Source organism: Peromyscus eremicus, chromosome 8a, assembly GCF_949786415.1.
Source record: "Peromyscus eremicus chromosome 8a, PerEre_H2_v1, whole genome shotgun sequence".
In the NCBI taxonomy this organism is placed as follows: Eukaryota; Metazoa; Chordata; class Mammalia; order Rodentia; family Cricetidae; genus Peromyscus; species Peromyscus eremicus.
The window spans coordinates 33,829,049-33,854,233 of NC_081423.1; the positions used below are offsets into that span (position 1 = coordinate 33,829,049).

Here is a 25,185-nt window from a genome sequence, read left to right on the forward strand (position 1 = left end):
TGAAATTGCTTCATCTGCTGGTGTTTGCTCAGCTTCTGTAAATGTTAAGTGGGCTTTTGAAGGGAACATGTAGTCTGTGTTACAGGGTCAATGGAGTATGAGGAAACTGGATGCTTCTGATACCATGGAAACTGAGGAGATTCCAGAGAGATGCCAAAAGAGGGAGATATGAAGGTTCACAATAGCCTTTGGGAAGAGGGGCAGAAGATGTGGATGTCGGACGTGGGGAGGGACGGCAGCAGAGAAGGGCATGTGAAGGGGAGGGGCTCTACTGGCCCCTGGGAAGGGGACACAGGCTCTTATTACTTAAGATTGGAAAATGAGGCATGTGGTTGGATGGAGAGAAAGGACTCTGGTGGGAGGTAGCCAAAGGCTCAGCAGGCAGAGGGTGTTCATCTTTCCTGTTTATGGAACTCAGTGAGCCTGAGGAAGGGCACTGGATGGCTGCATGAGTTTCTAGGCTTTCAGCTCTGTTTCTACTTTTTTTAAAAAAATGGCTTGAATAGAAAATTATTTATCCCACTTACCCTCCCCCACCCCCTGCCCAGGGGCTTATATATTGACAGCTTGGTTCCCAGCTGGTGATACTATTTTAGAAGGTGCCTCCTAGCTGGAGAAAGTAGGCCACTAGGTTAGACCTTTGAAGGTTATGCTTGCTGCCTGGCCCTTTCTTCCCCATTCTGTCTGCTTCCTGGTTGTCATGAGGTGAGCAACTGGGGTGTCCCATCGTCTCCTCTGCAGTGATGCAGAGTTTCATCTTAGGCACAAAGATAGGTAGGAAGGTAACCGTGAATTAAGACTTCTGAAACTGTGAGCCAAAATGCATCTTTATCTCCTTGAAATCGGATTTATCAAACTGGCCATCACGGTGCATACCTGTAATACCAACACTCAGGAGGTGGAGGTGAGAGGGTCAGAAGTTCAAAGTTATTCTCAGCCATATAGTAAGTTCAAGGCCAGCTGGGCTACATGAGAGCCTGTCTCTAAATAAGCAATAAACTTTAAAATGGTTCCTCTCCTGTGTTTGCCTCAGCAGTGAGAAGTCTGGCCAACACAACCTAGCACACATTCTGTTAGCACAGTAATATACCAACATCAGAGAAAAAGACGACCTTAGGAGGCCAATTCCTGCGTCCTTCCTAGGCTGGGACCTCTCAGGCTACTGAGAAGCTATCTCAACCATGATGATCGTAAGCTGTGTCCCTGTGTGTCCTGGGCTATGATCTGATGCCAGAGACACATTCTAGTCCATGGTAACAGGCAGTCCTTGCCCCAGGCTGTGATCTGGCAGGCCACTGACATGTCCTTATCCTTAATAGCAGAAAGGTGGGGGTCGGAGCTTGTCCTGAGCTGTGCTTTCTTAGGACATTGGTTCATCCTTGTCCATGGTAATGGAAAGCTGATGTCTCTGTGTGTCCTGAATGGGGTCTGTTAGCCATTGGCACCTTCTTGTCTGTGGTAATGGAAACCCAATGTCTCTCTGTGTCCTGGGCTGTGATCTGTTGCCAGTGGCATCTTCTTATCCATGGTAACAGAAGGTGGGGCTCCATGCTTGCCCTGGGCTGTGATCTATCATCCATGGTTACTTTGTTGTCCGTGGTGATAGGTAGGTGATGTTCCATGTGTATCCTGGGCTGATAGCCACCAGCCACTGGCACATTCCAGTCTGTGGTGAGGGTAGACTGTGTTGTGCATTCGTCTGAGTCTACGGCCCCAGGTCACTGAAGGTAAAGGGGAGACCTGCTCGGTGTTGAGATGCCAGTTTTTGCTTCAGGTCTAATTCTGATCTGTAAACAAGGCCCTGTTGAACCCTGATGTGCGAGTCAGAGCATTCATCTGACTTCCTTGGAGGACCAAGTCGTGTGCCAGCCTCTCTGGTGAAGATTAGCACTTTGTAAGCAGGTGTAAGCCTGTCAGGACAAAGCAACACAATAATGTGTCCCTTCCCTGGTGAGATCAGAGGAAAGTGGGGCCAGACTGTCTCCCCGAGAACAGGAGGGAGGCTCTGGGCTAGCACTTACAGGGAGTGCTGGGAGTGAGAAGCTGTGGGTGTCACCAAGATGACACCATGGGACTACAGGATGGACAGCTCTCCTCACCTCCAGGAAGATGTCACAGGCCCAAGGGACACAGTGGCTATAAGCTGATTGATTGAGCTCAATCTCTAGAAATATGGGAAGGCTTCTTTTATTGGTTTTTAAATGTATGTGTGTGTGTGTGCAATGTATATGGAGGCCAGAGGTCAACCTCTGTGTTATTGCTTAGAAACTATCCACCTTAATTTTTTGAGACAGAATCATTGAGAGCTCACAAACTCACCCAGGCAGCTGTCCAGCAAGCCCCAGGGATTTGCCTGTCTCTGCCTCCCCAGCTCTGAGATTGCAAACCACCACTGACACTCGTGTGTGTGTGTGTGTGTGTGTGTGTGTGTGTGTGTGCGCGCGTGTGTACGCGTGTGTATGTGTGTGCTCACGCGCGCACGTGCACGCACTGCAGGGATTCTTCCTATATAGACACTTCGATTACAAGACATACAGCATGATTCACAGGCCACATGGACTATAGCAATGTGGATCAATAGAGATTTAGAGGGCTAGGGGGAGGGGAGGCTCTGACATTCCTGTCTATTGCCCATGAAGGCCTTGTTAGTGTGCAGGTCCAGGAACTGTCTCGTCTTGTCCCATAGTGTTGAGTGTGCAGTTCCTGGCTAGTTTCACATTCATACCTCCAGGAGCTGGGGTGGTGGGTGGGGGATCGCAATCCTCCACTGGTCATAACTCTTCAGGACCTGTTTCTATGGAGGTGCAGCAGATGGTTTTTGCCCCTGCGGTCCCTAACTTCTTAGACGTGGTGCTGGCTGCAGCCTTCCTTCTGTTTTGTCCATCCATTGAGTCCCTCCCTGGGAACACTGGCATCTGTGACTCCCTCAAAGATGACTCCTGAACTTTGGTATCGATAGCTACCGGTACACATCGTACCCAGAGGACCCAGGAATGAGCGATCCATCTCCCGTTTTCTAGTTAAATTCATTATTTGGAGCTTTCTAGCATAAGGGAAGAGTGACGCATCTTCCTGCTGCCTCTTTCTTAAAATCCTTAGGATGCCACCACCCTTGCCATCCACACACCACAGCAGCAGCTTGAGCAAAAAGAGAGGCCCCCCCCCCCCGTTGTCCCATTGTGTAAGGCAGTCTAACCTCCACAGTCTGAGGATGTGGTGGCCAGCACCCCTTGGGACCAAAGACGACACAGGGAGAGGGTGGTGGCATTGCATTAGCTCTGAAAGTTCTCTAGGCAGATGGATGCAGTCAGTTTAGGGGATACTACCCTAAACTTGCATGGAGCACTGCCCTGGAGCCAAAGGCAGGGGACACACAAAGGGGATGTGCTGGCCGCTATCATGTCTACACGTCATAGCCTAGAGACGGCACTGAAACCCGAGCACAGATGGAGAGTTGGTGCTCTCATGCCTGGTGCACAGGCATAGCCTCGGGCAACTGTAGCCCAACATCCTGAACTCATTCTGTATCCATTGCAAGTAGGAGCCATCCAAAACCTGTGTCAGCACTTCCTGGTGGCCCAGTCCCACCCGTGGTCATGAAAGAAGTGCCCGCTGGCCACCAGGAGCAGCTTGCTTCTAATGCTGCTTGCTCTGGATTTGGGGGCAAGTTCACAGTCACAAGCTCTCTGAGATCGGCGATGGAGAGTCGGGGTGCCCAGTGGGGCCCACAGGTCAGCATTATGTTACCTGTCCTAGGGAACACAAGCAAAGGTCTGCTCAAGCTGGAGGGGGTGCTAATGACAGACCAAAGTTCCAGTCCCACTCAAGTCTAACTTGGCTAAGCAGTTAGTCTATTGGGTTAAGTTACAGGAGCCTGGGTGAGAGGTTCCTTCCAGGAACGTGGGTGACCCCAAACATCTGTATCACCACACAAGTCCCACCCTATCATGAATGATGACTTCAGGGAAGCTGCATCATGGAGTCCAACCTTTGTTAGTCTTCTCCTTCCTGTATACTCTATCACACCAAGATCTCACACACCCGGGAGGCTGGAGGGAGCAGTGGGTGGAATCCCAGGTGGGTGTTTGGCGACCCCTCTCTCTTCTTATAGGGAATGGTAATAGTTATATCTATGACTATTAATAAGACTGTTCATAATTGGCTATTAATATTAATTATTTCTGTAGCTATCATGGTGTTGGTTTGTTTATTTGGTTGCTTTGACTACGGGGCCAAAGTTATTTCTGCTTCTTGATGGCTATGATATGGTCATAGCCATTTTATGTGTCAAGGAAAAAGCTATACAACATCAGGGTAGAAGGTCAGAAGAGAGAAGTGATGGCCTTCCGTCCAGGTGAGGACCGTCTATTCAAGATCACGGCTTTGGCTATATTGTTGCTGGTTTGTGTGTATGTGTGTGTGGTCTGTGTGCACATGTGTACGTGTGATCTACCTTATTTGTTTACAGCAGTTTCTCACTGGCCTGGAGCTCACCAAGTAGGCTGGGCTGGTTGGCCAGCCAGTCCCAGGAATTCACCTGTCCCCACCTCCCCAGCCCTGGGATTACAAGTGTGCACCTTCATGCCTGGTGTTCTGGGGATCAGGTGCTCGTGGGACAAGCACTTCGTGATTGAAGTGTCTCCCTGGGACCCTGGACACTTGAAGAGCACTTTCAGCTCTTTTGTAGAATTGGGCTTCTGCATGGGTACCATGCTGTGCCATGGGTGTCTGTGTGAGCGGTGGTGGTAGGGCTGTAGTAACCAAGGGCACTGGGCTCTTCCTGGTACAACCTTTCATATCCTGGGACTTGCCTTTGTCTCCCCGTGTGATGCTTGGCAGCCAGTCCTCTGTGAGGGGCGAGATCCCACACCACACCTAATCCCATGGGCAGCCTCCCTGCATCTTCAACATTGTCCAGTGATGTGGGGTGTACCAGAACCTGCCATATTCTGGATGCAACACTTTTGGTCGTCGCCAAGACTGTACTCAGGGTCTCCAATTAGGCCCTGATGACCCAAAGAGAGCGTCCTTTCTCTAGGATGACAAAACATCCCAGTGCCACCAGTGGGGACTCTCTAACTCTTGGAGGTCCTGCTTTCTCACATTCTTCCCAGATCACCACATGGCAGACGAGGACACACGGTGGACAGCCTCTAAAGGCCCACAGAGCAGCCTGGCTCCAGCCCAGACAGCCTGGCCCTGACAGCCCCATCTCTTCCCATAAATAAACCAGACGCGTTCTTCCGTCAGATGGCGTGGCCTGGTTTTTGTTTGGGGAAATCTGGACAAGAAGAGGCAGCAGACAGCCTCGGGTCCTGGCAGGGCTGCCCAGCCCGGGAGTGGCAGCTGGGCGGGCGGGCAGCGGACGGTCGGCGGTCACAGCCTGCCCCGGATACCGTAGAGGGCCCCCGAGACCAGAGCAGGAAGGGTGGATCAGAAGGGAACCAAAGTTGGGCAGGGCACCAGGCTCTTGAGTGTGCGTGAGAGAGATGCCTAGAGAGAGATTCAAGGCTCAGAGACCCAGGCAAGTGACAGTCTATAGTGACAAGTGGAAGTCAAGGTCCCTTGAGAAAATGTCCAGACTGGGGGACCCTAGCACACTGAATGCAGGTCCATCCTGTCTGATTCTCAGCATTACCACAGGGAGAGGAGTGGCTGATCCCATACTTCACAGTGGAACAGCAGACTGTGTCCCCATATGCACCTTCTCTGCAGGGTTTGTATGTCTGCTCTCTCCTCCATGGGACACATCCCCTAGACAGCATGTTTTCTCCTCACTGCTGTGGACACAGGCTGGCATCCCCACCTCCTGCTGGGACCTGGACTACTCACCACCTTTCCCCAACATTAAGGGAATTCTAGGTTGGGGGTGATGCTGTCAGCTCCCTACCCATCAGTCAGCCTTTGTCCGCCAACAAAGCCAGTGGGCCCTTGGTGTGCACGTGTCCTTTCTGACCACTAGACCCTCCTGGAGGAGCCTACATGGGAAGCAGCAGGCTTCCTGAGTCTCTTTCCAGCACTGAACACTTCCTCTGATTCTGCCATTTAGAGACAAGACCCCATGTAGGACATGCTGTGTCTCTAAAGGTGTAAGCCATGGATGGCTTCCAGCGGCTGTGTGGACTCTGTCTTAGGATCACTCAGAACAAGTAGGGAATCTCTTAGGAGCTCTAGACGCCTCTGAGACAAAGCCACTCTCCTCACAGTGGTGGAGGCATGGATTCTGGAGCAGGGTTCTGGCACATACTCTGGAGCTGGGTTGGTCCTGGGACCTGCTCACTGCCCTTTGGCCATATAGCATCTGGGCCTTTACCTACTGTTCTGTGTCCAGCAGATGAGAATGTTCCATTCTGGAGGGATCAAGTCCCTTGCAACCGTCTCTGGGAATGCTCAGATCTTCCTAACATTGTAGTTTTGTTGTGTGTCTGATTTTTGATGCTCAGGGAAGTGTCTGTGACTGTAATCTGTCTAGAACTCCGTATTGCTACCTAAGCTTAGCTTTGTGCTGGTGCTATCTCCAGCAATCAGTGTGGATTCTGTGTGTGTGTGTGTGTGTGTGTGTGTGTGTGTGTGTGTGTGTGTGTGTGTATTCTTTGTGGTATGTGTAACTTCTGTGTGGTATGTATGGTTTTTGTGTGGTGTGTGTGACTTCTGTGTGGTGTGTGTGGATGCTTACCTCTTCTCCAAGTTCATCTGCTGCGCCCCCTCCCTGCCCCATTTAGAACGTGACCTCACTTGGAAAGAGGGTCTTTAAAGAGGTGATTAAAATGTGAGGCCACTAATCAATGAGACCAGTGTCCTGATAAGAAGAGACGGGGACACAGTTACACACAAGGGAAGACCACGCCATGTACAGGCTGGGTAGAGAGAACTCAGAAAGAACCAACATGCTACCGTGAGTGGTTTAGACCTCAGCTTTTGGAGCTTTGAGGCTGTTTGTTCTGCTGTTTGTGACTTCCTCCCGGGCATTTAGTAGAACACTGTGTGTGAGGTGAGCTTGTAGCAAATGTCGACAGGGTGGTGCTAGGCTCACCACGGTCCTAGACCATGTCCTCGAAGCATTTATCTGCTAATGCTGAGTCCGTTGGTGGAGGGGGTGTCCCATAACAATGTCTGTAGGTCTTTGGACCCTGTAGATGCCAGTGGCTGATGACACTTTGGCCACATTTCCTGGCCATCTGTATGTTGGTCCCCTGTAAAGCTTCCTCAGTCCTCCAGATAACATACATGTAGGGAATATGTTGGCACACCTAGATAAGGGCCCATGCCAAACCCCACCTACAGACCAGATCATGCAGCTGGGGTCAGACATATTTTGGCCTCCAGGACACATTCAGAAAAAAAGCTTGTGCAGGCCTCCAGGGAGGCAGGTGATGGTTACACAGAGATTTTGAATTGGACCAGCATGGGCTGCCCCAGCTGGGTGCCAGCCCAGAGAAGGGCCTGTGGAACACAGCATTTGGACGCTATCCTGTCCATGTTCCTGCATCTCAAGGCTGTGGTCTGCCATGGCCCAGCTGGTAAGATGTGGTGGTTCAGCAGGAGCTTTGCACTTTTTGAGAGCGTGGCAAATGTTCCTGCGGCAAGACTCATTTTTCTTCTTTAGTGGCGGGCGCACCGTTATTTATGTGAATGTTAATTTGCGACTGGGGACATTCCCCGACGTGGTCCTCATGCTGATCAAGACCTGGGAAATGTCAGTGGGAACATCTGGCAGGGACAAGTGTCAGGTCTTGTGATGGATGGGCAGGCCTGTCGTGGTCCCAGGGTCTGTGCCTGACTTGTTGACCCCTCTGTTCTGGCCGGGGCTGGCAGCCTGGCTGTATTTCCCGGAGGTGTCTGTCCTTGGCTCTGAGGCTGTGGGGATGAGGGAGCCAGCTGCGAGGACCTGAGTGTGGGACATGATAGATTCTCAGAGACAGGCCAGGTCCCATGGGAGCTACTTCAGTGTTGCCTGATTTAATGGGGGGAGGGGAGGGTAGCCAGCCCCCATCCTGGTCCCTGTAAGTCGTCACCCTTGCTGGGGTCTTGCTTGTCCCGTTTTCTGTCTTCTCTTTCTGTCCTTGCCCGTTTTCACCTCCCTACTTCCTTTAAACACTTTTATCTGTTTCGTGTTTATGCCCTTTATAAAAACTTCAAAACCAGAGCATAGGGCTTGGGGAGACGGCTCAGTGGGTGATGCACCTGTCACACAAGCGTGGGGGCCTGAGTTTGGGTCCCCCAAACCCACATAAAGCTGGATGTGCTACACACGTGATCTCAGAGCTTCTACAGTGAGGTAGGAGCTAGCAGGTTCCCCGGAAGCTCATGAGCACACACAGTGGCAAGCAGTAAGAGAATAAACAAGGCGGAAGGCAAGGACAGACATCTGAGGGTGCACCATTGCATGTGTGTGCTCATTCCCACACACCAATATGCATGCTTGTGTAAGGCATGGCACGTGCACGCGTGTACACACACACGCACGCACGCACGCACGCACACACGCACGCACACAGATATTTAAAAAATAGAATACAGCCGGGCGGTGATGGCGCACGCCTTTAATCCCAGCACTTGGGAGGCAGAGGCAGGTGGATCTCCGTGAGTTCGAGGCCAGCCTGGACTACCAAGTGAGTTCCAGGAAAGGCGCAAAGCTACACAGAGAAACCCTGTCTTGAAAAACCAAAAAAAAAAAAAAAAAAAGAATACAGTAAAAACAAGAAACTCACCTCAAGCCTTAACACTGCCTCTTCATCCCATGTGTCCAAGCAGGTCCCACATCACTGTTACTGTAGTGTAAATGAGAACTGGTTATTTTGTTAGGCTGTCCTTCTGAGCATCCCACACACATCTCTTCTCACCCTCTCTTCACTGTGCAAATCGACCCTCTTTTCACTCCAACTCCACCGAGGCTTAGAGAGTCCTCACAGTCAGCCAGGGCTGAGGCCGGTATTTAAAAGAGAGAGAGCTGGAGGTCTTTCTTTCCATTGTTCATCTTCCCGGATGTTATGTGTGCAGGTGAGTAAGATTTTACTCTCCACAGATGAGAGCTACCTTCTCAGACGCCCATGGGTCACAGACTCGTTTGTTCCTGATGTAACACCCAGAAAGCCCTTTGACTTAGCACACGTTATAAATTTAGTAAAGCTCTTTTGCAAGGCATAAGATTTTTTAAAACAATTTTATTATTTATATTTATCATGATAGAAGGTATTGTTTCCTATCATGTGACTTATGCATTCTGATTATTTATTTATTTGTTTATTTGTTTTCCATGTTTACTATGCAGCCTGATTTCAGTGATTGGGAAGGTTTATATTAGTTTACCAGTGGTGATTTTTGTGACTTTAAATAGAATTTACTTATTTATTTTTGGTTTTTTAAAACACAGACTCATGTAGCCCAGGCTGGCCTTGAGCTGAGGATGACCCTGGACTCATGACCCTTCTGCCTCTGTGTCCCCAGTGCTGGGATTACAGGCATATATCACCATATCCATCTTATTTTTTTTCCTTTTAAATAAACATGTATTTATTGGCATTAGCTACATTTCTGGTAGCTGTTAACCCACCCATGGAAGATGAAAGCAATCCAGCTGTTTCTTTCTGCTTTCCTCTACCCCTTCTTCATTTTTTTGATGGGATTTTCATTTTTGAGGGGTGGGCACATGTTGTTTCCTTTCATTTATTAAATTAGCGAAGAATAAACTATTTTTATATTCCATAGCTTTACTTCTTGGACTTATGGTCTGTAATCCTAATTACCACAGGGAAACAGATGTAGGTACCAGTTCCTGTCCCCCAAACCCGTGATTTTCCCCTTTAGAGAGAACTGATATTGAGGGACTAGAGAGATGGCTTGATGCTGCTCTTCCAGAGGACCAGAATTTGGTTCCCAGCACCCACATCAGGTGGCTCCCAGCCATCTTTAACTCCAGCTCTAGAGGACCTTCTTGGACACCTGCAGTTATGTGCACATATACACACACAGACACAGACACAGTCTCAGACACACATACACAGGCGTGTGCACACACAGACACAGGGTCTCAGACACATACACAGGCGTGTGCACACACAGACACAGGGTCTCAGACACACATACACAGGCGTGTGCACACACAGACACAGGGTCTCAGACACATACACAGGCATGTGCACGCACAGATACAGGGTCTCAGACACACATACACAGGCGTGTGCACACACAGACACAGTCTCAGACACACATACACAGGCATGTGCACACACAGACACAGGGTCTCAGACACACATACACAGGCATGTGCACACACAGACACAGTCTCAGACACATACACAGGCATGTGCACACACAGACACAGGGTCTCAGACACACATACACAAGCGTGTGCACACACAGACATATTCTCAGACACACATACATAGGCGTGTGCACACACAGACACAGTCTCAGACACTCATACACAGGCATGTGCACACACAGACACAGTCTCAGACACATACACAAGCATGTGCATACACAGACACAGGGTCTCAGACACACATACACAGGCGTGTGCACACACAGACACAGGGTCTCAGACACACATACACAAGCATGTGCACATACAGACATAGTCTCAGACACACATACACAGGTGTGTGCACACACAGACACAGTCTCAGACACATATACACAGGTATGTGCACACACAGACACAGTCTCAGACACATACACAAGCATGTGCATACACAGACACAGGGTCTCAGACACACATACACAGGTGTGTGCACACACAGACACAGGAAGTTATGTCTGGGCTTCATAAAGTATAAGTAAGGAGAATGGGGCTTGAAAGTAGAGCCTTTCAGAAAACCTTAGATCAGCAAAGAGAAACGAGTTCCTGGATGTGTCCCACAGCCCAAGGCTCTGACTTGCACAAGGTTCCACGCTCAGTTGGGAGAGGTAGGACACCCATCTGAAACCCTAAGTTTCTAAACTGGAAACAGCCCAAATGTCCATTATGTAGTGGACAGACACATAAACGGTAGCAGATACATATGGTGGAATTATTGTCTGGCTGTAAAGCAGAGTGAATGGCTAATGATTCTACAGTATGAGCCAACCTTGAAAACATCATACATAGTGAGTGACTCTAGCCACAGACTCGTATTACATAGCTTTGTGTATAGGAAATGTCCAAAATAGGAATGTTCATAGAGACAGAAAGTAGATTAATGGTTGCCAAGGTAACTAAAGACTGATGAGGCTAAGAGGAATTGGGGTGAACGTGTGAGATGACGGCCAACACACGTGGGCTTCCTTTGGGGTGAGGGTGCTGTGCTGACATTGGTAACAGGAATAGTTTAATTGTACGCATTCAATATATGTTTAAATGCATGAGTTGTGTGGTTTGTGAATTATAGTTCCATAAAGCTGTCATGTTTTAAACAGTACCAAAACTTATAGTGAAAGTTACTCCCTTTACACTTAGGTTTTAAGCTTTCTCTTTAAGTCAAAGGCAGTCTGGTTTAATGTGGATGAAAAGTTAACAGCTCTCTGATGTTTACTCTGTGTGTGTGTGTGTGTGTGTGTGTGTGTGTGTGTGTGTGTGTGTGCCCGTGCATGCACACAGAGGGCCGAGGAAGATGTTGGGTGTCTGCTCTATCACTCTTGGCCTTATTCTTTTGAGACATGGTCTCTCACTGAACCCAGGCTAGTCTGGTGGCCACCAAACCCCATTCATCTGTCCCTCTAGGGACACAGGGGTGCACACAGCCACTCCTGGCTTTTTGTGTGAGTTCTAGGGATTTGAACTCAAGTCCTCAAGTGGGCGTAACAGTGCTTTTACCCACTGAGCCACTTCCCCAGTCACTACAATCTTTTTTTTATAACAAGTGGAGATCACGGTTCAGACTTGAGGTCTTAGAAGATAAAGGTATTTGGCTGGAATTTAGTAAAATTGGGTAAGACACAAATCATGACGGTATTAAAGAGAGGCTGCATTTGGATGCCCTCTGTGCTCATCTACCCTGGTTCTCCTCAGGGTGGGAGAAGCAGGGATGTGTCTTCAGCCTACCTATTCCCTGCAGGGATATTTGAATTAGTGGCTTAAGTTCTTTGAGCCCGAGAGGCCTCTATAAATGAGGCATTCTGCCTGCCTGGAGGATTTTCGTGGCATTTCAATTTCCATCACCATGTCTGGCCCACAGGGGTCCCTTCAGTGACACCAAGTGCCCAGGGAATGGAGAACAGTGCCACTAGCATTGATGTACAAAGGAAGGCCACATGTAGAGGGGGAAGGACCTGTGGGGATCTTCTCAGGGGCAGAGGAGCGGCTGCTGTGGTTCTGTTGGGAGGTCTCACATGCCCAGGGATGAACTTACCCTTCATCTTGCAGGCAGCGGGAAAAGTTGGGTACAGTTCTGGTTTTCAGTTTGCTGGTTTCCTGTTCACCCTGCCCCCTGGAGCTGTGCTTGGCCCTGTCAGGCTTACAGAAGGATAAAAGGCACTGAGTTCAGAGGTCACTGGCCTGACCCCTCCCTTTGCAGAAGAGGAAAGGGCTGACCTTATGACAGGTGTTTGAAACCAGTCACCTGGCTCTATGTCCAGTTCTCCCTGCCTGTCACTGCCTCCGCCGGGCCCTTCCAGGTGTAGCCCAGCATACATCCAGTTGAGCACTAGATGAAGTGCTGGGGGCATTTGACTCGGGCAGCATCTTCATCTGAGTCCCAGAAACTGACTGGGCCAGTTTAGGTCAAGAGAGGAGTGAAAGTCCCAGGGGATGTGAAGTTAGGTCCAGAGGGGAAACGAGGCCCGACAGGCAAAGTCTTCAGGGCTCCGTGGAGCTCAGACAGTTCTGTCCGAGTCACTCCATTCCAGTCAAGCCTGGGAGGCTCAGGTTCAGCCACAGCTCCTCACTTCCTGGGAAGAGAGCGACATGAACAGGACTTGCTCTACGAGAAGAAGGAGAGTGGCTGGCACTTGACAAGGACCACACCCGTCTACCCCAGATGCTTGGCGTGGGCCAGTGAGATGGCTTGGCCAGTGAAGGTTTTGCTACACAAGTCTGATGACCTGAGTTGAATCCCCTGAACTGACAATGTGATTTGGGCACACGCATGTCCCCCAAACAAACAAACAGCAAATACGTTTTTTAAAATGCTAAGAGAGTGGGGAAAGCATGGGCTCTAGTACAAGGGTGCTCTACAAACAGACCTTTCCAGAAGGGGCTGCTCCAGAAGGCACAAAGCAGGAACTGATAGAGGGGTGTGTGTGTGTGTGTGTGTGTGTGTGTGTGTGTGTGTGTGTGTGTGTAAGCGTCTTCTCACTCCATGGACTGTGCTTGCCCACCCCTTCCTCACTTCCACACAGTGCTGGCCCACCCCTTCCTCACTTCCACACAGTGCTGGCCCACCCCTTGCCCACCCCTTCCACACACAGCTCTTACCCCTTCAGAAAACAGGAGATCAATATGCAAAACCACTGCCTAAGATGCAGAGCTAGACCCATTCCTCTCTGGTTTCGAGGGAGTGGCTCAAATCAGATGCAGCCTGTTGTGATTTCAACAGGAAACATCTCTCAGGAGCCCACACATTCAATGCTTGGTCCTCTGCCAGTGGTAATATTTTGGAAGGTTCTGGAAACCTTAAGTGGGGATTCCCTGGGAGTACTCCTTAGGAGGCTATACCTAGTCCTCAGTGCCTTCCTTACTCTTCACTTCCTGTCTCCTATGAGTTGAGGAAGCTCCTCTGCCTCACATTCCTGCCACCATGTTGTCCCCAAGCACATGGGGACAAGCAGTGTGCACTAGGCCTTCTAGAGCCAAAAGAAGTCTGTTCTCCCTTTAAGGTGCTCTCCCAGGTATCTTGTCACAGCTAATGCACAGCTTTGTGACTGTCAGGGAAGCCCGGCTCCTTTCCCACAAAGTCTCCAGGGTTGCTCTTAGCTGGGCCTCTGAGAGAGCAAGTGGGGTTCCACTGAGCAAGTTTTGTCAGGAGGTGCCCAGGAGTGGCAGGTCTAATCTGTGTACTGCTTCCTCTTAGGACAGCAGGAGACTGGGCTTGTCCTTGAAGGGAGGTTGGGTGGTGACTGCTGGATGGTCCGACTGGATGGTCCAACTGGATGGTCCAACTGGACCTTCTGGGTTCTACAGACAGCAACCTTGCCAGAGGCATTCATGTTGGAGGATTCTGGTAGAAAACACAAAGTCTGTGTGTGTGTGTGTGTGTGTGTGTGTGTGTGTGTGTGTGTGTGTGTGTGTTAGAACAAGATGGGGTTGGGAACAGCAGGGAGCTGAAGTTGATGCGCTCTGCCATGTCCTTCATCCAAGTCGGGTTCCCTCTTGGTTTGGGCCAGCCTTTCTTTACCATTCTTTCTTTCTTCCTGTCCCTCTTTCCCCTGTATCTGTGGGAGCGTGTGTGAGAGGCAGGTGCAGTGTGCCAGTGTGCTGGTGTGCATAGCTGTGTGCAGAGTAGGACATCAAATGTCTTCATTTGTCACTCTGCATCATTGCCTTAAGACAGGGTTTTGCCTAAGTGGGTCAGCCAATGGGCTTTAAGGACCCACCTATCCTTTCCTCCTCAATCCTGGAATTACACGCATGTGCAGTCGATACTGACTTTGTGGTGGTGCTGGGGATTCGAACTCAGGACTTCATGCTTGCAGAGTGAGCACTCTTATCTACTAAGCCATATCCCAGCCCCTGTTCTCTCTTGATTGTCACCAGCACAACTTGGATAAACAAATGACAGTTCTTGGACTGTAAGTTGCAGAAACGATAAGTTTAAGCCACAGACCTGGCTGGAATCATGCATGTACAGGAAGTGTCTGCAGCTTCTGGCTTCTGTTCGAGGAGGCGCTGAGGGCGAGCAGCCAGCTTTACCAATGGGAGTAAGATGCCCACTTGCGTTTCCTACGATACCCCAGCTTTGAACACGTCAGAGTTTTAAATGCTTTAAAATTCAAAGTAGCAGAGGATGGCTTTGGATTGTAATACATTTTTAACTTTTAATTTCCATTTCTGGTGGCTGCTTCACCATCAATTAAACAGCAAAGGAGCTGGACATAGAGGAAAAAGAGGTCAAGTCTCATTGTGTGCTTTGTTGAGATCTGAACACTGGCAACTTGACTTGGTGTCCAAAGTGTGGCTGGGCTCTGGGCCCTTGCAGTGACGCTGAGGCACAGGACTGAGTCCTCTGTAGGAGTTTCCTTCTGCCCCATAGTAGAAAGCCTGTTTGACAAGCAATCACAGCCTTGCTGAATGAGAGTTAGGGCCAGAGTACCAGGCTTTCTGCAAGACACCAGGCCGGACAGGCATGGGGTAGGACATGGGCTACCAGCAGACGTCCAGCAGGGTGCTCCCGACAGGCTGCTGTGCTTGAGAGATCTCTTTAATATTTATTGAGTTGGGAGAGGGAACAGACTTTTATTAATAAAAATTACATGTAAAAACAGATACACTTGCCACTGGCAGCAGGAAATCAAAGTCTTGGGGGAAAAACAGTAAAAATTAGCTCATAGTGTGTGCCTCGTTCCCCTGTCAATTTTCCTCTGCCGGCTTTTAGACAGCTGGTTCTGGGATGCATACTAAACTGTTGATCCTCCGGCATTCTGTTAATGAACACTGCTTTCTTTGGGATGAGCCCCTTGTGTGGCATTATTCAGGTCAGTGGTCTTAGGGGACGGTCTTTTGATGACCTCTGGGTGATCAGTGACTAGCCTCAGGCTGGTCACCCGTGAGGTTGGGGATGTAAACCCTTGGTCATGGAGGCAGCAGGCCTTCAGGTGCAGGGATGGTCAGTGGATTAGTTACTTGCCTAGTCGCTGTGACAACGCACCAGGCTCACAGTACAGTCCGTCACTGCAGGGATGCCATGGCAGAAGGAGCTGGTCACCTCGTGTCCTCAGCCAGGAAGCAGAGAGTGATTAGTGCTGTCATCTCTTGCTCCTTTTTCCTCAGGCCAGGACTATTGGTGAAATTATTAAGGCCACTCCATGTAGTTAAAAGGGAGGTTTATTTTGTGGGGTAACTTACAAGTGAAGGGATAGGTAACAGGGTCCGGGAAAGGTGTAGCGCAGTCCGGCGGTGTTCTCTGGAGAACTCTGCTCGGTCTACCTCCATCGTCCAGGGTCCAGGAACCAAGAGAGTTGGCACATCCAGATCTCAGGTCTCCAGGCGCCTCCCTTGGCCCCACTTTGTAGGCGTGACAGTTACCAAAGCCTCAATGGGGGTTGGAACTTCCAGATCAAAGCTGGAATGGCTACCCACTACACAGGACTCCAGTGTTTATCACTGTAGCACCCACATTTGAGGTGGGTCTTCCCATCTCCCTTAACCTAATCTAGATAATCCTTCACAGACCAGCATAAAGATTCAATTCTATGGTGACTCTCAGTCCCATTGAGCTGACAAGTTAAGATCAGTTATCCCTGTCAACCACTGGTCTTGGGTGGTCATGTCTTCTTAGAGATCGTCATTGAACTTGGGTGGTCATCCCATTGGTCTTGGGTGGTCATGTCTTCTTAGAGATCGTCATTGAACTTGGGTGGTCATCCCATTGGTCTTGGGGACAGCTATCTTTTGTTGTCACATGGGGTCATGCTTTGGTGTTGGAGTGGCCACATGCTGGTCTTGGAGACTCTTTCTTATTGTATTCACATATTGGTCTTGGAGATAGATTGACTTAAGAAATGGTCGTTCATTGACTTTGGGGGTAGATAGTCACTTACCTTGGGAGTGACCATGGTGCCTAGATGGTAGTCTCCCACTGGTCAGCCTCTGGTTTTGGGGGGTAAGTGCCACACAGGTTTATCAATATGATATATGTGTGCATTTCATGACACCTAACAGAGATGGTTTATAGGATCCTAGTTGTTGAGGAACGCATCAAACACCTCTGTCTGAGAGTACTGTCAAGTTGAGGGCTCTGGTCCCATAAGAAAACCTGAGTAAATTGGCTTCACACTTGATACTTATCTCAGATTTATCTCTGGGTCCCCAGCACCCTTTCTATTCGGCTGAGCGACCTTAGGCCAGATGCCAGTGTCCCCTGGGTCTCCTGTTCCTTGGTTGTTGAGTGGATCAGTTGTCCTTTCCCTTGCACAGTTGCTGAAGGAGCATTTGAACCTGGGGACATATGCAGAACCAGATGACCCAGGATTCTAGTGCCCTTCATGAGGATAACTCTAAGGGTTCCCAGCTAAGCAGCTTGGGCTCTGGCCTCCTAATCATGACATCAATTCAACACTGTGCTCACTTCAGCCCTCCTTCCTCTAGGAGGCTTGTTGAAGAGAAGAATCTGACAGTGGTCTCAGGCTGTCTCCTGCTATCCACCAGCCACAGGCAGCTACTCCTCACCAGGTCAGGCACGGTCCTCAGAGCCCAGGGCTGCTCTGCACATGTCTCCCAGCCTGGGATGCAAGGATTTTTCCAGAAGAGGGGGCTACTCTCTGCAGACATGATGCCCTGGTGTCCCTCTGTTACCTTAATAGGACTCATCTTTCCTAGGATTCCACCCATGAGAAGCTCTTTCCGGGAGGCCTGAGCTCTGATTCCTAGTCTCTGTGTATCCCTGGGAGGCCTCTTCATTCTCTAAGTGTCCTCATTGGAAAGCAAGCAGAATATGTGAATATCTTGACTTGAGGCCCACCAACAATGTGTGCTCTGGTTCTAAGGATATCCCAGGCCTCATGTGCTTCTGTATTAATTATGGTAGGAGAGGGATGACAGACCCACCCCACTTACAGCTGAGGAATTGGGGGCCCAGAGAGCTTTGGCATCCTGTTTGAAGTTACCCGTCCAGAAAGAGGGTACCAGGAATCCAGTAAACCAGACTCCCCGGCTAGCTTGTCCTCTGTTAACCCCACAGGGGTTAATTCCCATGCTCATTCAAAGGCATCTATTAATAAAGATGTATTCGAGATGCCTGTCTCCTCTAAAACCACATGCATGGAAGTAACTCTTGCTGTTGTAAACATTCTCAGCATGCAACAGTGGATGGGGACCACCCTCTTGTCTTTACCATCATGCGTCTCTCAGAGGACATGTCCTGATGCTTGGGGGTCAACTGTTCACTCAGCCTATAAGCATTTGCTTGGTCCCCTCTGGGGCTAGTGATGCCCTGGGAACGGGGGATGAGTCATAAGTATGGGGGCCTGAAGGGTTCCCACTAAACCCTCAGCCCTCACGGTCCATTGACGTCCTTCTACTTCCATGGCCTCCTGGCTTTCGTCCCTGCCACGTACACAGTGGATCCTGGAGGGTCCTCTGCCTTTCCTCTTTCTATGCCTCTCAATAGAATGACTCCTCCTTACCAAGCCAACCATTTGTCCCCAGTATTGCTTTCTTGATGCCACTGATGTAACAAATGAGTTGCCAAGATCAAAATTCCTTCTCTCACAGTTCTGGTGGCTGAAGTCTACAGTCAGCATAGCCTGCTTGAGTTCCAGGTGTCTGCTGGACTGAGCTTTCCCTCTTCCAGTTCCGTGTGGCTGCTGACATTCCTTGTGGCTGCAACATGTTGACCTCTGTCTCCAGGATCACATCTCCATCTCTTCTCTGTCCTATCTTCTTCTGCCTCCTCCTACATGGATGTAGGCATGTGGTTATATGCAGGGCCACACTGATAGTCATGGGAACCTCCCAAGCTGCAGAGCCTCAGCCGAGTCCCTTCTGCAGAGCCCCCTTACCACCATATATACACCTTGTGATGGAGACCTGGTAGGAGGACTTTTCAACCAACTCCAGACCTGGAAGTACTTCTGGCCCTGACATCCCCCTCCTAGTAGAATTAGATCTGTCCCCACATGTTGTTCCAATTTTGACTTCTTCGTGTTCCTGGAATCTATATGCCTCATCCAGGCCCTGCTACCACCCTCCCAGGGACCCCAGCTTGCTCTCAGTTCCCCATAACCACTGACATTCTTCCAGTCCACCTTGTTCACAGCAGCTGTGAGTCACACGGAGGTCTTCCTTACCCAGAAGTCTTCAGGCTGCTGACTACCCTTCCCATGGAGACCTACTCTGTATTACATGCTATGAGCTTTCCCTTCAGGTTCCCAGTCACTCAAACAGTCAGCTTGTTCCATTGATGGTAGCCCTCCTCTCTAGGCCTTTCTATGTGTCATGTCCTTCACCTGCACACGGTTCCTCTCTCTAACTTTTCTGGCTGATAGGAAGGTTTGGGGCAAGTTTTGGTTAGACATCATTCTTGTTTCTTGAGTCCGGGCCTGATGCTTCCCTGTGTAGCTGGCTCCTCCACCAGCCCTTGCCTGTGACTGGACTGCTCTTCCCAGTGGGCAATATCCCCTGGCAACTGGGCTCTCCCAAAGTAAAGGCAGCAGGTGTATGACCACATCTAGCATCCTACACTAGACTCATGCTGATGGCAAATGCTTAGCCGGCCCCATCAGAGTACCATCTGTACTTCTGTCCTCCAAGCTCCCACCTAGCAACAGTATAGGACCCCCAGGGCACCTTGAGGTCAGGGAGAAGGGGGACGACCTATATAGCTATTCTGTCTCTCTTGGTCAGGGTGATGATGTGACAGATGCCACTGGGTTATTTGAGGGGGTGAATCGTTTCTGAACATCTGGATGGGTGATGCCAGGGACCGGACAAGGAACCCTAGCCAGTACCAGCTAAGTTCAAGCAACAGAGACACCAGCTCTTCTGATTGTCTGAGAGAACCGGAGGCCCTGTCTTTGGTGTGGACTCCCCTACTTCTTAAATCTGAACCAACCAGTGGGAGCTGTGCCAGTCCCCCGCGGGTTGTAATTGTATGAAGTGGAGGAATTACGTCCCCAGGCTAGACACAGTGTGAGCCTTCTGACGTGGGGATGGTGAACCGAAGAGGCAAAGTGTGGGAACTGGAGTGACAGTGACGGAGGGGCAGGTGAGCGGGGGTGGCACCAGGTGACTGAATCAGAGAAAGGATCTCTGGGAGGCTCTGAGCCTGCTGTGAAAGAGAGAATAGGGGTTTATTAGCAGGTGGCCCAGGTGAGAGATGGCAGCAGGAAGTCCATCATTAGTGTAGGGCAAGTTCGGGGTCAGTGGCTCAGCTGTGTTCACCCACAACCTAGCGACCATTGTGAGGCTCAAACAGGTGCAGGCTGAGAGCCTCGAGTGACACAGAACACAGCAACCTGAAAGCAGACAGAAAGGTCCAGCAGGAAGCCCCACGCAGTCAACACTCGTTATAGAGTCTGGTCTTAGGGTAAAGGTAGACAGAGGTGGGGAGGAGGCATAGAACTGTGACCAGCCACAGGGATGTCTGTCTGTCTGAGGTGTCCATGGGCAGGGAGTGTGTAACTCAATTTTGTCAAAACTATATTTTCCAAGAAAAGTGGCAGTTTCCTTTTCTTTAAGATTTACGTTTTATTTTAAGATGTATTTTTAGTTATATGTGTGCATGTGTCTATGTGGGGGTATGTCCATGTAAATGTGGTTGTCCTTGGAGGCTAGAAGAAGGCATTGGATCTCCTGGGGCTAGAGTCCCTGGATGTTGTAAGAAGTCTGACATGAGTTCTGGAAACTGAACGTGGGACTCGGCAAGAGCAGCAGACACTCCTAACCACTGAGTCATGTCTGCAGTTCCTGCGATTTTTTTTTTTTTCCGGAGCTGAGGACCGAACTCAAGGCCTTGCACTTGCTAGGCAAGCGCTCTACCACTGAGCTAAATCCCCAACCCCCCTGCAATTTCATTTTAAAAGGTAAAAATCTCATCATTTTAGTGGTTGGATTCGCAGCATTAAAAAGTATTGTTTGGGGCTTTAGAGATGGCTTACAGTAAAAACACTTCCTACGCAAAATATGAGAGCTTGAATTCAAATCCCCAGAATACACGAACAGCTGGGTGTGGTGGTGTGAGTGTCTATAATCCTAGCACCCTATGGGAAGGTGTGTGTGTGTGGAGGAGACAGGAGGATCCCTGAAAGTTGCAGGCCAGCTAGCCTGACATACTCTGTGTAAAGACCACAATGGGACCCTGATTAAACCAGGTGGAAAGGTATCGGAGATTGTCCTCTGACCTCCACATCTGTGCTGTGGCATGCACGCTCATGTGTAAAGACTTGGGTTTGACTCCCCAGAATAGGGCATAGTGGCATACATCTCTAATTTCAGCACTCAAGAAGTGGAGACAGGGGTTAGAAGTTCAAGGTCAAGCTGAGCTATGGAGTTGGTGTGAGAACCCCCCAGCCCTCTCTCTTAAGAAAGCATTGTTTGGGCTGAGCTGAATTTGTCTGTGGGGAGGTACAGTTCTTGGCTGATAGTTTTGACCTGTCTTGGAATGACTCTTTATTCTTGGCTGATAGTTTTGACCTGTCTTGGAATGACTCTTTATTCTTGGCTGATAGTTTTGACCTGTCTTGGAATGAATGACTCTATATTCCTGGAGGTGGCCTGTATCTGATGCACCATTGTGTCCTCCTCGGCCCACATACAGACCTACAGCTATACTTGAACTCTCTCAGGCTGCTCTTGACATTTTGGGCTTTAGAAAGACTTTTCTGGAAGTATAGAGATTCGCGGTGGGGGTTACTGCCTCTCCCCAGACAGGGCTCAGCACCTTCCTGCAGCTCAGGCTTCCAAATGGAGTCTGAACAGCTGAGGACCCCCTGCTTAGACCTCCAGCTGCTGAGATGTTCCAGAGGGAGGAGCTACCCCTAGGGGATCCTCCTTGCTGCTCTCCCTTCTCTGTCTGTGTGCTAGGAATCTGAATTTCTCTGCTTTGCCTCTGCAGGCGGGTCTGATCCGGATGGAGGAGGAGGAATTCTTTATTGAGCCCCTGGAGAGGGGGCAGACGGATCAGGAGGCTGAGCACGGCCGAGTGCACGTGGTGTATCGCCGTCCACCCACTCCCAAACCCCCTCCTCTGGCGGGACCCCAGGTTCTGGACACAGGTAAGGCTGCTGTAGAAAGGGCAGGCTGGGTGGGGAGCACCGGATGTCTCCTGACTGTCTGTTCCTGGTTCCCAGGGAAACTCAGGCCTCCTTCTGCAGGCCCAACTGGAGGCTGAAGTTGAGCCCCAGCCTCACTGGCTCAGGAAGGAGTTCATGGCATGTGGGGTGCTGGGGTGTTGAGGCCCAGGGCTCTGCTCTGAGTACATATGAGTAACCAAGAGTGGAGATCCCCCACTGCTTACAGGTCTAGGGTCCTCACAGAGGGAAGAGAAGACTGTCTAGTGGTCCATCTTCTGCGAATGCTGGGGAACAGGAGAGAGCTGTGTCAATACAGACAGCATCTTGTGTCCTCCAGACAGCCCCTGTGTCCTGCTCCTGTACTACTGCAGTCTCTGTGATGGTGCCTGCTTCTATCCCAGGGTTTCCATGCTCACTCAGAAGAAAAGGCCCCGAGCATTCTTTCTCTATACCCTCTCACCCCAGAACACACCTTGAAAAGACTCCCGAGTAGCTCCAACAACCTCGATGTCTTCCACATGTATTCATAGGATCTTATCATTTTCAACTTAGAATCACAGGGTGCTTTGGGTCCAGGAATATGGGAGGAGCTACTGAGTGACTGACTGGCCACCTGGCTGTCGCCTCACCAGTCTTGCCAAGAAAGCCCGACCCACCCCAGAGGTCTCTGGATTTGGGCTACTGGTTTGTATGGCGGCCTGAGTCAGGATCTAAAGTGCTCTTGCAGGTCCCGGCGTCCTGGTGTGTAGATGAGGCCTCCTTGCCTGTCCCTGGCTTTTGCCAGGCAGCTGCGTATCTGGGCATTTGGGTGCTTAGCCCTCAGTCTTGGACCTGGACCCCAGGCTGAGTAAAGCCATGAAAGGTGGGACAGCCACGGGCAGAGGGTCCAGAATGTTGGGTCAGGGACATTTGCAGGCATCTAGTTAGCAGATGCCCCTGGCTGGCCAGCCCCTCCTGGGCTACGGTTTATTGAAATCACCCCACTCCTCTAAGGGAACCCCAGCTCATTTATTTTAGTTCCCTCTGACAATCTGGTTTGACAGATCAATTGGGCACAGCCTGGCAGAGTACCGTTCTAATTTTAAGACACCATGTCAGGTACCTCAGTAAAGGAATTGTTCATTGGCACACTGGTGTTCCCTGGAGATCATATTTCTAGCTGCCCCTTCTTCCCTGGTAATGAATAAGCCATCTACCTTAGCTGTCAACAGCTGGGCTGCTGGGGGCTACCTGCTCAGCCTTCCCCAAGCCTTTGCTTCTCTCCCACCCTTGGGCTTTCCTGCATGAGGGTAACCCTGGAGGGCTGAAAGGAAAATCGTCCCAGAAAGTGCCTCAGACCTGGAGGGAGGCCTCCTCCTGGACTTGCTCTCTTACCAGCCAACTGCCTTTGGACACAAAGTTAGCTTTCCTTCCCTTATAACAGCTGACGGGAGTTAGAAAAGTCCGTCTCTTCTTTGGCCTTGCTATTTCTTCCAGTAGGGCTGGTCTCTACGGGAAGAGCCTGGGTGGTTCTGGCCTCTTTCTTCCAACCCCTGGGCTCAGGCTGGGTGAGGTGGAGCCTGCACTATGGAGCTGGCAGGCTGCCCTTGGCTGTGTCTCCAATCCCAGATTCCATATTGGCCTTATCTTCCTGCCCTGGGGCCCTTCCCCCAATGGTCTAGCTGGCTTGGTTTTGTTTTCTGGACCGTGCTTAGCGGGTTTTTTTTTTTTTTTTTGGCATCTTCTGTTGAATAGTCCCTTTACCTCACGATCCCATACACACATCCCTAATGAGAACTTGGAACTGAGAACACAGGGAGAGGAATTTCAGAATCAACTCAGAAACCACTGACCCCAGACAGACAGTGCTGGGTGAGATCAACAGCCCCAGTCAGGATAAAGCTGAGCTGGAAGGTGGGTGGGTGGGGCCTGGGCATCAATCTTCAGAAGAGGAGATGAACCTGTCCAAGGCTAAACACAAGGCCACGGTCTCGGGCCGCAAGCCCAGGCGCTGCAGTCGGGAGCTCAGGCTTGTGTGTGAGTGTAGGTGGGAGTGAGTCCTGGGCTTCTTTAGATCACAGGCCTGTGCTGTGGGGGTTACACCTCCCTTCTGAGCCTTCCTATCCAGTGTCAACAGGATCAGACCCTGTAGACCCCTGAATGTGTCTGATGGCCCCCAAATGGCCCGTGGCTAAGACGGACTCACTGGCTGGAGGAGGTCCAGACAGTTTATGCAGGAGCTGGGCCAAGGGCCCAGGGTGACCTCAGACAGTTCAGTTTTCCATCAGCTTGGGCCCTGACAAGGCACAGAATGGCAGTTGGAACTTATAAAATCTGTGTCCCATGGCTGGGTATAGCAAGGCAGAATATCTTAACGGGCTCAGGACACTAGGCTCTCAGTGCAAAGGCTTTGCTTGTGTGTGTGTAGGAGAGGCTATGGGCTGTCCTCAAAGCTTGGTCCCTGGGAGGCTAGGCTGAGGAGGCAGAACCTTTAGGAGGCGAGGCTAGCTTGTGGAGACTTTGCCCTCATCAGGGGACTCATGGAGTTGGTTGGGGCTCACGGGAGTGAATTCATTCTTATAAGTGCAGATTTTTATAAACTGAGCTCACTCACATGCTTGATCTCTTCCTCATGGCTTCTCTGTCTCTCCACTGTGTTGTGACTCAACTGGGGGGGGGGGGGGGAGTAATGCCTGAAGATATTAGCACAGAGCCTGTGAACATCGCAAGCCAAACAAACTTCAGTCCTTACCTCATGTGTTTTGTTCTAGTAACACACAGTAGACTCAGGCACCAGGGGACTTCATTAGCCCATTTTATGTTTTCATTATGATAATAAAATGCCTGAGTCAGGATAACTTCATAAGAAAGGAGGTTTATTTAGCTGACACTTCCGGAGGCTGAAAGTCCAAGATCAGGTGATCCTATTGCTTAGGTCTCTGGAGAATCTCTGTATGGACAGTGGCAGGATTGCACGCTGAGGTAAGAGAGCTCACATCTTGAGGCAGGAAGCCGAAAAGTGACACACGGAAACCAAAGCCGGGGATCTGATAGGAACCTGACAGATGCACTCTGGAAGAGGCCAACTGCCCAGGCCAGGGTGAAGTTGGGCTAGAGGGGAGGGTGGATGGGGACTGGTTATTGGAGGAGATTGAACTATCCAAAGCTGTGTTGTAGGTCTCAGTCCTGGGCTGCAAGCCCAGACTCTGCCAATGAGAGCTTGAACTGCTGTGGGTCTGCCCCAAGGCAACCACAGGATCTGGGTTCAAGACATCCCAATAAGAATTGATAGAGAGGGAGAAGTCAAGACCCCAGGGAAGGGGAAACTTAGGTGTCAACTAA

The 25,185-nt window shown here is 50.3% G+C and overlaps 1 protein-coding gene and 1 long non-coding RNA gene across 2 annotated transcripts in view; one reads left to right on the forward strand and one right to left on the reverse strand.

Annotated features, from left to right (window-relative positions):
- The window catches only part of Adamts2 (ADAM metallopeptidase with thrombospondin type 1 motif 2), a 209,611-nt gene that overhangs the window by 48,852 nt on the left and 135,574 nt on the right, over positions 1 to 25,185 (forward strand). The window contains exon 3 of the mRNA XM_059270462.1: positions 21,687 to 21,846. Coding sequence (XP_059126445.1) covers positions 21,687 to 21,846 — 160 coding nt within the window. The remainder of the gene's footprint in view (positions 1 to 21,686; positions 21,847 to 25,185) is intronic.
- On the reverse strand, positions 18,247 to 23,561 carry LOC131916873 (uncharacterized). Its single transcript, XR_009380611.1, has 3 exons — positions 23,239 to 23,561; positions 22,089 to 22,148; positions 18,247 to 18,527 (listed from the first exon to the last, which is right to left on the reverse strand). It is a non-coding gene; the product is annotated as an uncharacterized LOC131916873 (long non-coding RNA).